The following is a 19,496-nucleotide window of genomic DNA, read 5'->3' on the forward strand; positions in this document are numbered from 1 at the left end:
GCTCTACGGTTTCACAGATGATATAACTGAAGAAATGTGTTAACAGTGTTGCATCGCTCGCTGTGTGATTATCATGAGGTGGCTCTGAATGGACAGGCTTATACACTAAATGCTGCTTATTTAAAACTGAATGCAACATTGATTGAATTGACACCGTTACATCATCACATGACCTCATTACGTGCTTAATACAAAGAGGAAGGAATGAAAACAGTTATTAATCCATTTTTGTGTCGAATTATCTTAACATCAGGTGCTGAAATCAAATAATGAGTCAGAGGTGTTAAAATCCCAGATGTGATTGCTCCTAGTTTATGTATCACACTGGAACTGGTCGAGTGCATTGCATTCATTATTCTGTCAGATGCAGAAGGTCTTGTGTGTGTTCTATACAGAAAATCTGTAAACTGCACAGAATCAGTTCTGGAGAATAGAAGCATACCTCTATGCTGTTTTGTGAGTAATAGCCAACGTAAAACCACTTTTCCAAAATCTGTGGGTGCACTGTGGAAAACATTCAAATGTCTCAGATCAGTTACAGAAGAAGCTAATAAAACATTTAAATGATTTTAGGAACTCATGTGGGGAGTTTTTCTGATTTTTATGATATGCAGTATTTAATGATATAAATAACATAAAATATGTCCTCACTGAAATAAGCAAACAGAGCAACTATAAATAAACATTGCTGTATGCATTCCAACAGAACAGTCTCCAGAGAAGTCGCATGGATCAAACTGTTTTCTTGGCACTCAAGCACCACGAACTAAATCCAAAACCTCCGGCTGGATTTGGTAGATACTTGCGCCATCTACTGGAGAACAAGATCCCAGAAGGTGGAAATATGAGTCGAGTTCATGTAAAGAAAGACCACTTTTCACAAGGGTTAGTATGCAGCAGGCCAGTATTCTGTTCTGATCATAGCTCTAGTTCACTTTTAAATCCATAAATCCTGAATATCAGAATCGCCAAGTTATATTTCCTCTAACATGGTAATAAAATACCAACCTTCACGCATATTCTGGCACTCAGAAGCACACTAGAAAATATGACCCTGGACCACAAAACCAGTCATAAGGGTCACTTTTTCAATCTTTCCATCGATGTATGGTTTCTTAGGATCGGACAATATTTGGCTGAGATACAGCTATTTGAAAATCTGGAATCTGAGGGTGCAAAAAATTGAGAAAATCGCCTTTAAAGTTGTCCAAATGAAGTTCTTAGCAATGCATATTACTAATCAAAAATTAAGTTTTGATATAATTACGGTAGGGAATTTACTAAATATCTTCATGGAACATGATGTTTACTTAATATCCTAATGATTTTTTAAATCAATAATTTTGACCCATACAATGTATTTTTGGCTATTGCCACAAATATACCCCCAGCGACTTAAGACTGGTTTTGTGGTCCAGGGTCACAAATGTATGTGCACCACATCTGATGTTTATGAGGTAGCAGAATGCATGACAAACTCCAGACTGGCCTGTTGGTACTTTGTATTTATTTGTGCAAATGTTGCAGAGGTCTTGAGAAACAGAGGATCAATTTCAGCATTCATAAATAACATTCAGTTTGCATATTAAGTCAAAACCTGGATAACAATACAACACCCACATTCCCATTCGAACACAAAGTGTACACGCATACAGTAGCACATGAGTCCAACGATGAAGAACTAAAACAATACAGTATTGCTGCATTGGGAGTAAGTGCATTAAGACTGTTCCTTTACTAATTACTGATAGACAGCAGTGGGTCAGGAATGCAATGTGGAGAACAGCAGACGTGACGAGGTTTAGAGAGAAACACTCAGATTAACCAGTTTACTTTTCAACTAGATCTTCAACACGTGATCAGGGAACTCGGAGGCTTCATCTCATCCACATTAGCAGGTACTTGTGCACACTTAATACCATGTTCAAACACAATATGTTACAAAATCATGCTGAAGTCGTTTGGGAAAATAATTAATTACTGGTGAGAAGATTCTTGTTCAACATGATGGATCAGGGCTGCATTATAATGGTGAAATGGTTGGTTATTTTGCTCAAAAATATAATCACGACTATTGTCTTTTTCTCTTTTTTACATGATCACAATTATTGCACATATTATTTAGCACGTCAAGAGAATGTCAACTCGCATGGTTTCCTTGCAGATTTAGTTGCTGCAAACAGCACAAACCACCGTGTGAAAGAAAACACAATTTTTATTTGAGCAGAATATCTCAACAGAGATCGCTAAGCCGGTGTTTTCAGCTCAAAAGTGCTTTTTCCGTAATGCAGAGAAAGCATGTGAATGGTTGCCTAGTTGGGAAGATTAGTGTTGCCCATTATTTTCAATTGAAAGTAGTCTCGGAAAGTAGCTAAAATGTCGCTAGATTTGTCGCTGCTAGCTGCATTTCCATTACCCTTCAAATTGCGCCAACTGAAATTGGAAAATTGAAAATACGCTCAATGGAAACAAGTAAATTTCGCAAAAACTCCCATGTATCGCAAAAAGTTTATACGCTCGCATGAGATGGTTTTTCAGGCAATTCGAAAAAGGAATATTTCGCAAAACTCCTTTGATGTACTATAACCTCAGAGAAACACCTCATATGTGGCCGCTTTCAAGCATAAAGGGCTTTCCTTGCCATTAATGCTTGAATAACCCCTTATTTCCACTGCACATGTCTGTGGCGCGTTATGGCTCTGACACGGCAACGATCTGTTCATGGCCACTTTAGTCAATGCTCATGTTTATACCACTCACGCCGCACGTTTCAGAAGCATCCCAGAAGAAGCTCGGATCCACAATGCTTCGCTAAAGATAACGCCTCTGTCTCCTAAAAATAAAGGCTAATGCGGTGGCTACGATATACTTAAACCTATCAACATCAGCAAAATTAGTCGTTTATTGTTTTAGTCACATAACATTTGTTAATGGAAACACCGTCATTTTGCAATAGTTTTTTTAACCGACATTTGTTAAATATCGCAAAAGATTTGCGCAAATCTGTAATAGAAATGCATTGACATTTTTGAAAAAAAAAGTCACTTATAAGGTCTGAAAATTTGATAAATCTAGTGACAAAGTCGCTTAGTTGGCAACACTGATCAAGTAAACCACTGGTCAGAAAATGTATCAGTTCATGAAAAGAGCTATGATTGGGGGGGATTTAAACTCTTGACATCTGGCAACCACAACAATGAACGATACTGGAGTCGTGATACCAGTGTACGATAACGCAAATGACAAATTAAACTGAAACGTTTTAAGGACAAATTACCAGTGGGAAAATATCACAGACTTTAAAAATGCTTAAAAATTTGAGAGGGGCAGAAACCGTGATCATGATTATAATACAATTCATCTTGCAGCCCTATGACGAATGAAGAATGATTGTGAGCTATATTCTCCAGGCATGCTCTTATTTTTTGCATAAAGAAGATTGGTTCTTTGCTTATTGAAGCTTGACCAATGCATCCCCAATGAGACCTAAATAAGGCCAGAGAAATGGATCCCAGAGTTCACGTCCACATCGAGGACGACAGTGTTTTTGTTCCATTATTGCTGTTCTGATGAAGCTCATTTTGGAACTCACTCTTAATATTGACAATTATCTTAAAGGCAATTGCTCTGCAGTTCACTCTTGAGACCTTTCTGCTTGTTTATACGGAAACACTTTACAAAGTTTTCCAGTCATCAATCTGTTAATGGAAGTCCATACTTCTTATTTGCTCTCCAGGTTGCAGAGTGGATGGTATTCCTCTACAGAAGAATAATACAGCCACCAGTTTCGTAAACCTGGAGGTCTTTCTGGGAATATCATACCTGTTTGTTTGAAGTCACAACCAAAACTCAATGAACCAATCAATCTCTTGAGGACAAATTCAATTAATCCAAGAAATGCATTAACATGCACCATCACAGGACATTGCAGGTCCGATTGCTCAGCGAAGAGAACTGAATTTTGGGTCTCTGTTCTTGGAGTCTTTCGGTCTTGCACTGTGGCTGTGATGAGGTCTTGGAGAGGAGTTGGTGGTTTTGTGGGTGGGATGAGTGGTTTGTTTTGCCTTGGATCTGTGGTGTGAGTGATGTTTGTGAGGGGTGTTGGTCGACTGGCATCCTCCAGTGGTCTTGGGCGGCTCTGGGGTAGGTGATGGGACGATCTCTGGAAGAGTCTCCAAGACGGCCGGCATGGCTTGAGGTTTGGCCTGCGGACAGGAGCTCGTGAGGAGAGGAGATCGAGAGGCCGTTTCCAGCAGACCTTTGGTTCCCTGTGTGCACTGTGGAGGAAGATGGGAAAGATGGATGGAGAGTTATGATGGGATAAGGGAATGGGTGTGACAAAGACAAAAAAGGAAGTAGATTCATGTTAGAAAGAGTGGAAGTAAAATATTTTGAGGTGGTTTAAAAGGAAACGCTTAAATAGCTGAGCAGTAAAGCCACAGCCAATCAGATATCAGCGTCACTGATGACTCATGCAGATGATTCTTCTTCTTCTGCTAAATAGAACTGAATATGACCAACTTGTGAGTCATATTGAAGTGCTCGTATATATTCTGCTAGGAGAAAACAATACAAATCATGAGACTTACAGATAAGGAGTCAAATCAGAACAGATTAGACAAAATAATATCTTAAAGGGTATTTCACTGAAAAATCTCAATTATATGGTTATGTACTCACCCTCATGTTGTTTAAAATGGATCTTTTTATCTCCCATACACTAAAGAAGATGTTTAGCAGTACTTCACACAGCTCTAAGTAGATGTGCTGCACAAAAAAAAACCCCAAAAAAACAAGGGCTCTAAAATGAGACTAATTAACCAAAATGTGACAATGTCTCCTGCTGCACGCAACAAGCACCACGCAATCCGAGCATGTCCAATTCACGCAAATGTGATTCTTAAAGGTCCACTATGCAGACATTTTAAGTTGTTGTTTGTAGACATTCAAACTTGGCCCCACTTCATGGGTGGAACACCATAAGATGCCATACCCCCTGTTGCTGACATCACCAGTGTTGCCAGATTGGGCGGTTTTGGATTTGATTGTGTGGGTCAAAATTGGCTTGAGTGGGTGGACAAACTTTGGGCTAGTTTGGAAACAGTTTGTCAGTTTTTAATGTTTACATTTTATAGGCAAGTAACAAATTTGCCTTTAGAAGGCAGACGTGATGATTCATGAGTGATTGGTTTTTTAACACAATAAGGAACCAGATTTTAAATTTGTAGCTGTATATTCAAGTTATCACTAGCTACAACTTATATTTATGACACTTTTACATACAGTAAAAAGTGAAAGAGCTGAATGTTTTAGGTGGGTTTTTCTTGAAGTGTGCAGGTTTTAAAGGGCTTTTGTGATTAAAATCATTGAGCCAATCTGGCAACACTGGACATCATATCAGTTGCCAGAACACATGACACAGCCCAACCGACTCAAGAGACTGTCTGCGGGAAGATGAGTTATGATTTAACGTTTTCCCAAATATTGTGTTTATCATGCAGAAATATTTTTTTCTTTTTTAAATATGAATGAACAAATGCCTGGCTGCAAATTGCGAGCAGATTTGAAAATTAGAAAATTCTTCAGAAGAAATTAGCAGAGCTTTCCAAGCTTCAGACAAACAAGCCGTTCATCTAATCAATAAACCAAAAAGATTTACAAAACAGTTTCAATCAGCCAAGTGATTTAGCGGTTTGAATAGTACTCTCTCAGTCTGACTCCGTTACTAAACCACAAAATTGTCTATGTCCAATTTGAAATAACCAGAATATGACTTACATCAGTCTATTCAATCAATAATATGATCTAAACCACTCCTTTTTTCTCGTTCCTCTCACAAAGCTATCGCATTGCCTTAAAATATAGATCATATTGATAGATCTTTTTGACTTTAATTTATTTTAATGATAATTTTACAGGAACAAGGACTGTAAAGCTTGAACATGCATTCATTGTATGGAAAACAAGAGCTTGGACATTCTGCTTAACATCTCCTTTTGTTATCCACAGAAGGATTTGGAACAACATGAGGGCATAAAAATGACTTGTGTTTGGATGAATTTCCCTTTAAGATTTTGGTCCATGGCATGATACTACAGCTTAACCAGACTGACTAAATCAAAGTCAAAGCACATATACACAAATGAAACATGATATAGTGGTTAGTGGTCAGAATGGGAGGAGGAGGAGCAGTGCTGATGGTGTGCTGATGCAGTAAAACATCAGCCGTCATACATCAGCACTATTAGCTCTGGCAGCAGCACTCATTCAGGCAGCATGCAGGCCGAAAGCACGTAGAGCCAATGTGACGCCACCTACAGGAATCTATCAGTGTGCCCCAAACACCCGCCTGAGTCTTACCAACCTCCCCACAATCCCCTACTTCTGCCCACTGAACCATCAGCCGGCACAAGACAGGGCGAAATCCAGGCAATCTTTCTCCTAAACACACATGCACACACACATATAGAGGACAACGGTTAATGTGCTAAGACCGATAAGTGTAACAGCACTAATGTGCACTAATGCATCAGAACATGCCAGGAAAACATACGCAACTTTGAGTAAACAAACAACTCGATACCTACATACTCAAAACAACAAATATGCATGCAGGACAGGAATTCTGTGGTTTAGTTTGAAAAATATTTATTTAACATTAAAATGCATTTTCAATATATACAAGCACAAATGTGTTCAAAAAGTACAAAATGTCAGCAATGTTCTCCATTTAAAAACAAACAAAAAAAAAATGAGGGATTTAAACCCATGCATTCATAATACATAAAATCCCATAGGGAAGTTTCCATGTCACATGCAAACTATTTCACAATATATGCACATGCACACAGACACAACCGCATGTCAAGTGTGAGTACCGGATCCCTACACTACTGTGCAGAGATGCATTAGCACCTTATTAACTTTAACTGCATTTTTTTCTGTAAATAAAACTGATATTTTTCCATAGTTTAATAGAAGTCATATTTAACCTTGCTATTTTTGTTTTTACTTCACAAAACAGGATAACATGGACTTTTCCGCCAAGTTACAACCAAAGAAATGCACATAAACACTAGAGCTGTTAGCTGTTGGTTTGTTTGTTCACTGATGAGAGGCACTTTGTTTTGGTGACAAGTCCAACATCTGAGCTTAAACCAAAAAGATCTGGGAAAAAAAACTTCAAGGCACATTCAAGTTGATAAACAGCCACAATAAAATACAAAAACTAAAAAACAAGTTGCTTGTTTGTTTGAATCAAACAACCCGAATCATGCAAACAAACAAACAGCTTGAGTTGTTTTTACATGCTCAGATTGTACTAAAAACAACTTTAATAAATTAATGAAAAATAAACAACATTTGTGAGAGGAATTTGCTTATCCTCAGATGTTTTTCAAGGGCACCATTGTGCATCATAATCTCACAAGTCTTTGAACCTTCGAAGAGCTTCAAAAATAAACACCATCATCTGAAACTATAGTGTCTTTCCTGCTCACAAACTGTGAATTCTACCTAGTGTCACAGGAAGCCAAAAGTTGAATTTCCTTTTTTTGTAATAAGATGCAAAGTTAACGTAACACGACGGCTACACCCACTTCTTTGTAAACCATATACACTCCAACCCACTGATCTACGAGGGAGCCAAACCATAGAGAATGAGTACATAAACATTTATTTCCCTTTCAAACCCAAAGTAAACAACATAAATCTCATCTATATATGTGACTTTGACCAAAGGCGGCACAGCCGTAACAACTCTCCTCAACACCAAACAAATCTGAGACAGCCACACTTGGCTGCAGCCCAGCGATCCGAACGCTGTCTGACATCTAAATGAAGGGTGTGACCCATGCCAAAACGCATCAAACAACGCAGCAAGAGGAGAAAATGCTGGCTTTTTATCAGACACAGGAACTCAGGCTGTCGAGTGGCTCTGAATGGAGATGACAGGTTGCTGTAGGGTTACGACCGGGGGTGGAGGAGGAGGAGGAGGTCGGCCTGAGGTGACTGCTCTTCCTACCATGTTTGTGTCATTTTTAGCAGCCGGGAGTTCGATTTCCACGGGACTGGTCTGGACGGAATCATCGGAGGGCACAAAGCCTCGCCGGTCAATCAAACTGACAAGACAAGAGAGGAGGCACAGGAATTACAACAAAGCCACAGTGATAAACAAAGGCTTCATATTGTGGATATAGTTTTCACTGGCATACTGGAGACCATATGCACTCATCTACACGTCTCACCTGGGTGGCATGGGTCCACAGAGCACAGAACAACAGTTTTTGATAATGCTGTTGTAACTGTAAGGATTTCCAACATCCTCATTTCCACTTTTCCCTGACCAGGAGCCTTTAATCTGTAATACGGACATAAAAATACACATACAATCCATGAAATATTTAGGCCTAAATAATAATAACAATAAAAATAAATAAATAATGTATTTGTATCTATTTTTTAGTGCTGTCAAACGATTAATCGTGATTAATCGCATCCAAAATAAAAGTTTTTGTTTACATAGTGTGTGTACTGTGTATATTTATTATGTATATACTGTATAAATACAGACCCATGCATGTATATACTTAAGAAAATTTTTACTTTTATATATTAAATATATTTATATATATTATAAACTATATGAATATATATAAATGTAAATATTTTCAAAATATGTACCGTACGTATGTGTATTTCCTGTAGCTCAAATAGTAGAGCATGGCACTAGCAACGCCAAGGTCATAGGTTCGATTCCTAGGGAAAGCAAGAGCTGATAAAATGTAAAAACTGTAACTTGAATGCAATGTAAGTCACTTTGGATAAAAGCGTCTGCTAAATGCATAAATGTAAATTTAATAAATTATACAGTACACACAGATATATTATGTAAATAATTTTTTTATTTTGGATGCGATTAATCACGATTAATCGTTTGACAGCACTAGTAGTTTCTATGGTGGCCGAGAGAGCTCAATGTGCTGCAACTTAAGAAAATGCATGCAAGTAGAAAAAACACCAGCAAATTAAACCAACATCTTCATCAGTTTGACAGCACGTGCTGCAAATACTCACAGCACAACCGAATACAGAAATGCTCTGCAAATACGCACAACGTGACCAAATACTTTGTATTTGTTTGTTTTGTGAGTATTTGCAGCATGTATCTGTATATAGTCGCTTTGTGAGTATTTAGAGTATGTTTCTGTATTTGATTGTGTTGTGAGTATTTGCAGCATGTTTCTGTATTTGATTGTGTTGTGAGTATTTGCAGCATATTTCTGTATTTGATTGTGTTGTGAGTATTTGCAGCATGTTTCTGTATTTGATTGTGTTGTGAGTATTTGCAGCATATTTCTGTATTTGATTGTGTTGTGAGTATTTGCAGCATGTTTCTGTATTTGATTGTGTTGTGAGTATTTGCAGCATGTTTCTGTATTTGATTGTGTTGTGAGTATTTGCAGCATGTTTCTGTATTTGATTGTGTTGTGAGTATTTGCAGCATATTTCTGTATTTGATTGTGTTGTGAGTATTTGCAGTGTTTCTGTATCTGATTGTGTTGAGAGTATTTGCAGCATGTTTCTGTATCTGATTGTGTTGTGAGTATTTGCAGTGTTTCTGTATTTGATTGTGTTGTGAGTATTTGCAGTGTTTCTGTATTTGATTGTGTTGTGAGTATTTGCAGCATGTTTCTGTATTTGATTGTGTTGAGAGTATTTGCAGCATGTTTCTGTATCTGATTGTGTTGTGAGTATTTGCAGTGTTTCTGTATTTGATTGCATTGCGAGCATTTGCAGTGTTTCTGTATTTGATTGCGTTGTGAGTATTTGCAGTATGTTTCTGTATTTGATTGTGTTGTGAGCATTTGCAGTATGTTTCTGTATTTGATTGTGTTGTGAGCATTTGCAGTATGTTTCTGTATTTGATTGTGTTGTGAGCATTTGCAGTATGTTTCTGTATTTGATTGTGTTGTGAGTATTTGCAGCATGTTTCTGTATTTGATTGTGTTGTGAGTATTTGCAGTGTTTCTGTATTTGATTGCGTTGTGAGTATTTGCAGTGTTTCTGTATTTGATTGTGTTGTGAGTATTTGCAGTATGTTTCTGTATTTGAGTGTGTTGTGAGTATTTGCAGTATGTTTCTGTATTTGATTGTGTTGTGAGTATTTGCAGTATGTTTCTGTATTTGATTGTGTTCTGAGTATTTGCAGCATGTTTTTTACACTAATGAAAATATTTTCTCAATTCAAATGGTAGAAAAATGTATTTGAATTACAAATAAATTATCTTAAATTTAGGCCTACATTGTTGAGTGTATTAGAGGTAAAACAACTTTTACACCTCTTAAGTTATGAAAGGAAAACACTTACATCCTCATTGGTAGTAAGATTTGCAGCCACCAGGTATGTATGGAAGCCTGAGAGGCCCAAAATGGACCAAACTGAAAAGAAGCAAACCACTAACTCAAGAGCAGTGAAGAAAGTAAAGGAAAACTTCAGAATTTGCACCAATAATGAATATTAATAGCACACAGTACAGGAATATTTTGGGTTAAATATAACTTGATCAACAGCCTCATTTTGACTAGTCCCTCGGTTTGTACAAACATTGCACTTATAATAGAAGTGTAGCAAAGTGCTGAGCCCTGCCTATGACACGCAGAGGAAAAAAACAGATATTATGGCCATGGATTAGGAATTCATTCCCTTGTTTCAGTTAAATCATGGCCACAGTTGAACTAAACTAAAGGGAATGAATCAGTACAATATGACCATGATTTAACTAAAATGAAGGAACTTGTTAATAAATCATGGGAACAATTTATCTAAAACGAAAGAAAAAAAATCCCCCCCACATGTCATGTGCTGTACTCCATACAGAAGTGCTCAAAGCAGAAATGTGACATTTTGGGTGGCTGGAACAATTGCATTGAGAGGCACTCCAACGTGCATTGTAAAAACCACTATGACTATACTAGCTATATAATACTATCAAAAATCCTGTATTTTACACTGTTGTTTTAGTTTTTAGTATGAAGACTTGCCCAATAGATTCACATTGTAAGCACATTACTACAAACCCAATATTCATTTGTTTTAATAAACTGAGGCAAAAGTTGACATTTTCTGTGTCATTTCTTGTTCATTGAACTTCACTTGTATTTAACCCAGCGCATTCCTTTACAGCAATAACAGACTTTTCATAAGTTAAACATCTAAAATCGAACAACAAATGAAAGGATATCTGGCAGGACTCGCTTGGAGAGCGAAAACCAACCCGTTTCCTCCTTGTGACCCTACAAAAGAGAGCATTAGTCACTAAAAGCTTTTATCAGATCTTAAGCCATTTAGGTTCAATAAGAGATTCACATGACCTCTCATCGGCTCATTTGGCATCTGTGCTTTGCCTTTTTAAATACAACATAGTGCAAACAAACCAACTCTTTGATTAAAAAGAGCTGATGTAAACACTACCACTATTATCTGGACACATCTGACTAAATTAAATAGGTTATGCTTAAAAACTGGAAATTAGTTGTGTCTAAATTGTTCCAATTTGGAACAATGGAACAATGTTGTATTACATTTTCTTTTTTCTTTTTTTTAAAACAACTCCTATGCTGTTCAAACACATTCCAAGATGCACCTCATGAAGTAAGTGTCTCTATTATAAGTTATACTATTATTCAAACGTTTTTGGTTGGTATAATTTTTTACAGTAAAAACAGTAATATTGTGAAATATTATTACAATTTAAAAATAACTGTTTTCTATTATAATATATTGTAACATTTAATTTCATTGATCAAAGCTGTATTTTCAGCATCATTACTCCAGTCTTCAGTCACATGATCCTTCAGAAATAATTCTAATATGCTGATTTACTGCTCAAGAAATACATTTTATTATTAGAATTTTTAGGAAAAACATGATTTATACTTTTGAACAAAGTAAAAAAAAAAAACAGGATTTATTTGAAATAGAAATCTTTTGCAACATTATAACGTCACTTCTTAGAAAGGCAATAACTACTCTGGTTACAAATCTACACTCCCCTCCAAAAGTATTGGAACAGTAAGGCCAATCCCTTTATTTTTGCTGTAGACTAAAAACAATTGGGTTTGACATGAATATGAGATGAGAGATTAACATTTCAGCTTTTATTTACAGGTATTTTCATCTGGATCTGATACACAACTCAGAAGATAGCACCTTTAGTTTGAACCCACCTATTTTTCATGTTACCAGAAGTATTGGAACATGTGACTGACGTGTGTTTTGTTGCCCTGGTGTGTCCTATTAATGGATTATTCAAACAATAAATAGCACTGAATGTCTGCGCTCAGTTTCAGATCCGTGCAGACTGCATTTATAGTTAGACGTGTCACCAACATGAAAACCAGAGAGGTGTCTATGGGTGAAAAACAAGCAATTGTGAAGCTGAGAGAAGATGAAAAATCAATCAAACCATTGCACAAACACTGGCAATAGCAAGGACAACCATTTGGACTCTCCTGAGGAAGAAAGAAACCACTGGTGTACTAAGTAACACACCTCAAACGGGTAGATCAAGGAAAACATCTGCAGTTGATGACAGAAACATTGTGACAGCTGTAAAGAAAGACCCTAAAACAACTGTTAGTGACATCAGCAACAACCTCCAGAGGGCAGGAGTGAAGGTATCTCGATCTACTGTTCGCAGAAGACTTCATGAACAGAAGTACAGAGGATACACCAGAAGATGCAAACCACTCATTAGCAAGGAGAATAGGAGACGAGCCTCACAAATTCTGGGACAAGGTTTTATGGACTGATTTTATGGACCAAAGTGATGGAAAAGCTAAAGTTTGGAGAAAGAAAGGATCTGCTCATGATCCCAAACATACAAGCTCATCTGAAACAAAGTATACACAGGTGTACATTATAGTACACATTACACAAGTAATGTAATGGCGTGGGCTTTCATCGCTTCTTCTGGGACAGGCTCATTAATCTTCATTAATGATGTAACATGATGGCAGCAGCAAAATTAACTCAGAAGTCTACAGAAATATTTTGTCTGACAATTTACAGAAAGATGCAACCAAACTGATTGGGAGATCCTTCATCACGCAGCAAGATAATGACCCAAAACATAGTGCCAAAACAACAAAGAAGTTCATCAGGGGCAAGAGGTGGAAGGTTTTAGACTGGCCAAGTCAATCTCCACACTTAAACCCTGTAGAGGATGCATTTTACCTGCTAAAGAAGAGACTGAAGGGAGTAACCCCCCAAAACTGAAAGAGGCTGCGGTGAAAGCCTGGAAAAGCGTCACAGAAGAAGAATGCAAAAGTTTGGTGATGTCAGTGGGTCACAGGCTTGATGCAGTTATTGAAAGCAAAGGATTTGCAACTAAATATTAAGTCTTTTTCACTTTAATCTGTTAATTCTATCTGTTCCAATACTTCTGGTAACATGAAAAATGGGTGGGTTCAAACAAAAGGTGCTATCTTCTAAGTTGTGTATCAGATCCAGATGAAAATACCTGTAAATAAAAGCTGAAATGTTAATCTCTCATCTCATTTTCATATTTTGATGTCAAACCCAAATGTTTTCAGTCTACAGCAAAAATAAAGGAATTGGCCTTACTGTCCCAATACTTTTGGAGGGGAGTGTATACATATACACACAAAGAGCTCTTAACTAGAACGTGATATGACCTCACCGAACGGATGTTAAATTCACACAGCACTCAGCGATGTATATATTTGTTTGAGCTCACAGATACAGAAAGAGTTGTCAAGGAAAATGACACATACTTAGAGCCAGGTGTGTGGTTACACAACCAAAGATGAAGGCCGTGAGGAAAGACAGCGAGACGATGAAGGTGTAGAAGAAGCGATAGTTTCGTTTTCCCACACAGTTGCCGACCCAGGGGCAGTGATGATCGAAGCGCTCTGTTAAACACACACGACAGCAGGCCATCACACGTGATTTATTACAGCAGGAATGAAAAAAATCTGCTGGCTTAAGAACGAGTGAGAACTTCAAAGATCAAACCTAAATGCTTCAAACCGGCTTCATAAACCTAATGCTATAAATAACACAGCTAAACCTGAGAAAGATAACATCCTACGTGGATTCGCCAGCAGAAGAGTGTGAAACTGCACACAATAAACACGCTGGCAATTAATATTGAATGTTAGGAGTAACCACATTACGGTTACATTTTCTGAGCAGTGTTTGCCTGTAAAAAACTAAATCAAGAGCAACAGTGAAGTAAAAAAGTATTAATTATCTTCATAGAGGAATTGATTAATAAAATTACAAGCACTTAAAGACAGAGCTACTATGAACAACAGTGTTGTTAATTAATGGTATATGCATTTGTTGAAACCAACTGATTTAAATTTGATTGTGTCATTTGCAATGCTTCATGGGACTGTACTTCTTTACCTCATTAAAGCCATAAAACTACACAGTTTTGAACCCGTGTTTCATTTTCAGGTTTTGGTAACACTTTAGATTAGGGAACACATTCACTATTAACTAGTACCTGATCGCATAGTGGGTTGATTTGATTAATGGCTTCCAATGCTTTAAACAAAGACTTTTTAAAATCCCTATGGGATATATGAACAGAGAAAAATACTTCAGGAACAAAGACCGAAAAAAAAAAAAAAAAAAAAGGAGGACAGGCACTAGGGCTGCACAATTTGAGTAAAAATGTATTTATTTATTTTTTTTGTGATTTTTACCAATAAAAATTGTATAGCTATAAATGAGGGGAAAAAAGCTAAAATAAAATAATAATAATAATAATAATAATAAAAACATGAAATATTACTATTGAGATATTTCACAGTAAAACAAAAGATAAGTATATAAGAAAACACAATATATTTTATTTTACATTACTTAAAGGGACAGTTCACCCAAAAATGAAAATGCTGTCATTAATTACTCACCCTCATGTCGTTCCAGACCTTCGTTCATCTTCGGAGCACAAATTAAGATATTTTTGATGTATTCTGAGAGCTCTCTGACCCTCCATAGACAGCAATGTAATGAACAAGATCAAGGTCCAGAAACGTAGCAAGATCATCACTAAAATATTCCATGTGACATCAGGGGTTCAACCTCAATTTAGGAAGCTACGAGAAGAGTTTGTGTGCACAAAAAAAAAAAAAAAAACGTCTTTATTCAACAATTCTTCTCCTCCGTGTCACCCTATAGCGCCATTTTTATCCACTGGACGCAAAAAGCATATGCTTTTTATTTTGCGCACAAAAAATAATTCTCGTAGCTTCATAAAATCACGTAAAATTTGATTATTTTAATGATGTCTTTACTACGTTTCTGGACCTTGATCGTGTAAGGATCCTTGCTGTCTATGGAGGGTCAGAGAGCTCTCAGAATGCATCAAAAATATCTTAATTTGTGTTCTGAAGATGAACGAAGGTCTTACGGGTGAGTAATTAATGACAGCCTTTTCATTTTTGAGTGAACTATCCCTTTAATGTAAAATTATAATACTACTATTTCAGTCAGTCTTCATTTTGATGGAAAACATCGTCTCTTCTAGACAATCGGCACATGTTGCGTTCACAAATGCGCATTACAGAGACTCAGAGCAGATGCAGAGATGAGTACATGTGGAGCAGCATTTACTGCGAGATGCTGAAAACACTGAGAATGAGCTGCTCACGAGTAAATGAACACAGTTCTGCTCTTCGCTCTGAAACACACAGCACATATATTGAATACAGCTTTGCAATTTGATAATCCCTCTAAGCCATATCGCATATCCAGTTTTTATTTCAATTAATCGTGCAGCCCTAGCAGGCATCATTGCACACACACACTGCTATGTTGCTCTAGTTATATCGGAGCGGTGCTCCTGCACATCAAACAGCGTTAATGCACTTAGACTGATGAACTGATATGAATTTAAAATAATGCATACCTGGAGTGCAATGTAAGCAGCTTTAGATAAAAGCATCTGCCAGATGCATGAATTTAAATGTTAACTTGTAACCTTTAGTATGAGCAATAGCGGTAAATGACACTTGCATTAGCAATCGCCACTAATAATTATCATTAAAAGCAGCCTCAGATTTGCTGTCCATTTCTGGAAGCTCCTCTCACCCACACAGTTGTCACACAGGCTGCAGTGGGAGGTGCGCGGCGGCCGGAAGATCTTGCAGGTGAAGCAGTACTTGAGTTTAACCACCTGCTGATTGATGACGACCTCCTTCGTGCGCGGCGGGGGGCGGTAGGATGAGGACGAGCCCGTCGGGTTGTCTGCGAGAGAGAAAAACACATTTCCAGCAGCGGATGAGATGTCAGGAAGGAATTTCAATAAACATTAAAGAAAACAACTCAACTCTGCGGCTGGGATCATTTTGATTTTTAAATGCTCTTGAAGTTGAACAGAGTTTGCTCTAAACAGCTCAAACACTTCCTGTCTTTTGAAATTAGATGAACACACGCACTAAAATAACAAAACCACTTGCACATAATGGTCTAAAACCATGACACATGGCTATAAAAACAAATAAAGAAAAATTGCTACTCCAGACACTGCTTTTTTTAAGTCTCAAAAACAAAAAAAAAACACATTTAAGGTCTACAGATAATAGTTTTAATTTAACTGTCTGTTAATGACAACTGCATTTTTGGAAAGCTGCAAAAGATCTGAAAACTGAGTGCAATGTCACAGACATGCATTTAGTGAAAAAGCAGTCTAGAGGGGTAAAAAGCAAGATCTAGAGATGCGTTCCTAAAAAGCTGAACTTATTTGACTGCATGTCTTGTCATGCGAAATGCTGCAAAAAACCACAAGGGCAACAGTCAAAGACATCCATCTAGTGCATGTTTACACAAGGAGAAAGAAGTGCAATGCAAAAACACGTTATGTGTGAACGGCCTCTAATCTGTGATTTTCTGTCTGTGCACTAACTAGATTTTTTGGTTGTTTTTTTACATGTTTTATTCCAATCCAGTCAAACAGAGTACACAATGATTCATCCTCAAATGCTCTTAAAAAACAAACTCGGCTTAATATCTGCCACTTGGATATCAATTCTGCAACTTAAATTCAGCGCAGCAGATATACTGCAAATTTGCAGATCAGAAAGAACATGCGTCACAGATATAAAACATGACAACTACACACAAACTGAGCCTTTCTTCCAGAAGCAACCTGCAGCGAAGGTCAGAGGGGTGAAAGCAAGTCAGACAACAATAAATTTGCCTTGAAACACACAAAAAAAAAAAAGATACATCATGCACCTCACAAACACGTCAGTCTGAACTGCTTGAGCAGAGCAGAAATTCTACTATTATGATTATTATTAAAACTAATAACTGCAGACCGCTTCAGCTCTCTGACTGGCAGATTATGTTCCTGTTTGGAGGACATCTAAAATAACGGATGAGTATGCACCGCAATCATGTGACCTTGTTCAGAGAGGAACAAACCTCTCACTGCAACGACCAGACGTGAATGTGCTACAATTGAGCAGGTGAAGATCTCATTTCGAGTCCTGGGGGAGTGTGCGTTCATGACAATCATCATGTCAGAGCTGTCCTCTGTCATTAGGACAGAATGTCCTCTAATTTGTCATGGAGAAGAAGAGATGGCGGCACGTTCAGAGCAGTTCAAAGGCTTATTCAGGGCTGTGGGATGCGGCTTTCTCTGTTAGAAGCCGAAATTAAAAAGATTTCGCAAAAACCTCTCAAACAAGGTTATTATTTACATTTATGCATTTAGCAGACACAAAAAGTCCAAAAAGAAGGTCCATTTTTCCATTACTTGAACCCAATGCAAAATTAGCATTAGGAAATCTTTCACACTTGTGCAAAATTCTTAATCCAAATGGATTCTATGCCCCATTCTTTACATAGACACAGGTCAGATAACATAATTCAATTTTAAAAACTACAGTTTGTTTTGTGTTTTTTTCCCCCTCAACCAATGCTTTTAGTTATGGTCACAGTTTACATACATAACGAAATACACATTTCAGTGCAATGGAATTTAATTTCTACAGATGTGTTTTTTTTAAATGTTGAGCTTATTTTAACATGAACGGCATGTTTTTAGAAGGCCTTATGCAATATTTGCTACAAACGACACCGGGTCAACAGTCAAAGACATCCATCTAGTGCATGTTTACAGACAAAACAACAGAAAGGCACAGTGGAATGCAAAATATGCATCATACAAATAATAATACAATTTCAAAAATGACAATTTTGTTTCATTCATTTGTTAACCAACGTTATTTCTGTTCATACACCATTAAAAAAAAAAATTGCTTCAATATGGAGGGACTAATACATTTGCTAAAATGTAGCAGCACCAGAGCACGCTGCACTGAGCCCTCTATCCCATAATGCAATGCCCTAGACTTGACCTAACACATCCAGAGTGACGAATGAACCAGAAGCAACATCAGACGTCTCATTCTTAGCTCATTATATAATCAACTGTCAAAAGACATTTAGCCAAACCTAGGTTAATAATGCAAAGCATTTTCTGTAGATGATAACTGAATGCAGTATACAGTGTATAGAGTGCACTATGCAGTGTGCTAGTAATCCGGAGACGTGTGGATGAGATGTGTGCTCCCTCACCGATCTGTTTCTCGATGTCTGCAGCCTCCTCTGGTGTGGCCCGGGGCAGAATCCCCGGATCCGTGAAGCTGGTCTGGAGGAGAGAGATGATCACAAACACAAACAGGACCCCTCCGATGGCCGGGATGCAGCTGGTGAGGTGCTTCACCAGGAACGGGCAGCTGGAACCACACAACGCCTCAATTAGGAAAACATTGATTGTGAAGGCAAGGAGGCTTTAAAATACTGTGCTGCTCCATTAAACGCTTCCCTGCAGCTCTGCGGATTCCCAATCCCACGTCTAATGCTAAACAGACACCCTATAAAGAGAACGAGCGAACTGATGTCTAAAGTGTTGCAGAGCATTGAAAATAAACAAAGATTTGAACATTAGAATCCAACTCGGTTTCTACTTAATTTGCTGCATCCACAGGGAAAAGCTTTACTGAGGTGTTTGATTAACACCTAATTAAATGAGCCACATTTAAGTAACCATACATTGTTAATTAAGTCCCTAAAAAGGGCCTCAATACAAATAATATCCTGAGAGAGACATTTCACATGCAGATTCATATTACAATCTCTATTACTGTATAAATCATTTTCACACACTCCAGTGAATATATACTGTACCTAATAGTTCATTCTCAGTTTAATAATCTTGCCTACTGAATATTTAGTTGCTATTATTATAAATTGAATAATTAAGGTACTGCATAAAGGGTACATATAACATAAATTAGCTATGGTGTGGGGGGGGGGGGCATATTTCTAACAGGCATGTAAAGGGGGTAAGTTGTCACAATGGAAACCTACTGTTTATCTTGCAGTCGCAGCTCAATATTATCTTCATTATGTAGTTTATGCTTGACTTAAAATGAAAATACTTTCATTTCTA

General features: G+C 37.4%; 1 protein-coding gene across 1 annotated transcript in view; it reads right to left on the reverse strand.

Moving 5' to 3' along the window:
• Positions 1 to 3,941: 3,941 nt before the first annotated feature.
• zdhhc18b (zDHHC palmitoyltransferase 18b) overlaps positions 3,942 to 19,496 on the reverse strand; it is a gene marked incomplete at its 3' end in the record, with an annotated part of 16,879 nt that continues 1,324 nt past the window's right edge. Inside the window, exons 2-9 of the mRNA XM_079380976.1 lie at positions 18,620 to 18,780; positions 16,127 to 16,282; positions 13,798 to 13,935; positions 11,230 to 11,295; positions 10,370 to 10,458; positions 8,247 to 8,359; positions 8,024 to 8,120; positions 3,942 to 4,277 (exon numbers count right to left, since the gene is read on the reverse strand). Of these exons, the coding sequence (XP_079237102.1) occupies positions 3,942 to 4,277; positions 8,024 to 8,120; positions 8,247 to 8,359; positions 10,370 to 10,458; positions 11,230 to 11,295; positions 13,798 to 13,935; positions 16,127 to 16,282; positions 18,620 to 18,780 (1,156 nt within the window). The remainder of the gene's footprint in view (positions 4,278 to 8,023; positions 8,121 to 8,246; positions 8,360 to 10,369; positions 10,459 to 11,229; positions 11,296 to 13,797; positions 13,936 to 16,126; positions 16,283 to 18,619; positions 18,781 to 19,496) is intronic.

Source organism: Barbus barbus (genome assembly GCF_936440315.1).
Source record: "Barbus barbus genome assembly, chromosome: 27".
Lineage (NCBI taxonomy): Eukaryota > Metazoa > Chordata > Actinopteri > Cypriniformes > Cyprinidae > Barbus > Barbus barbus.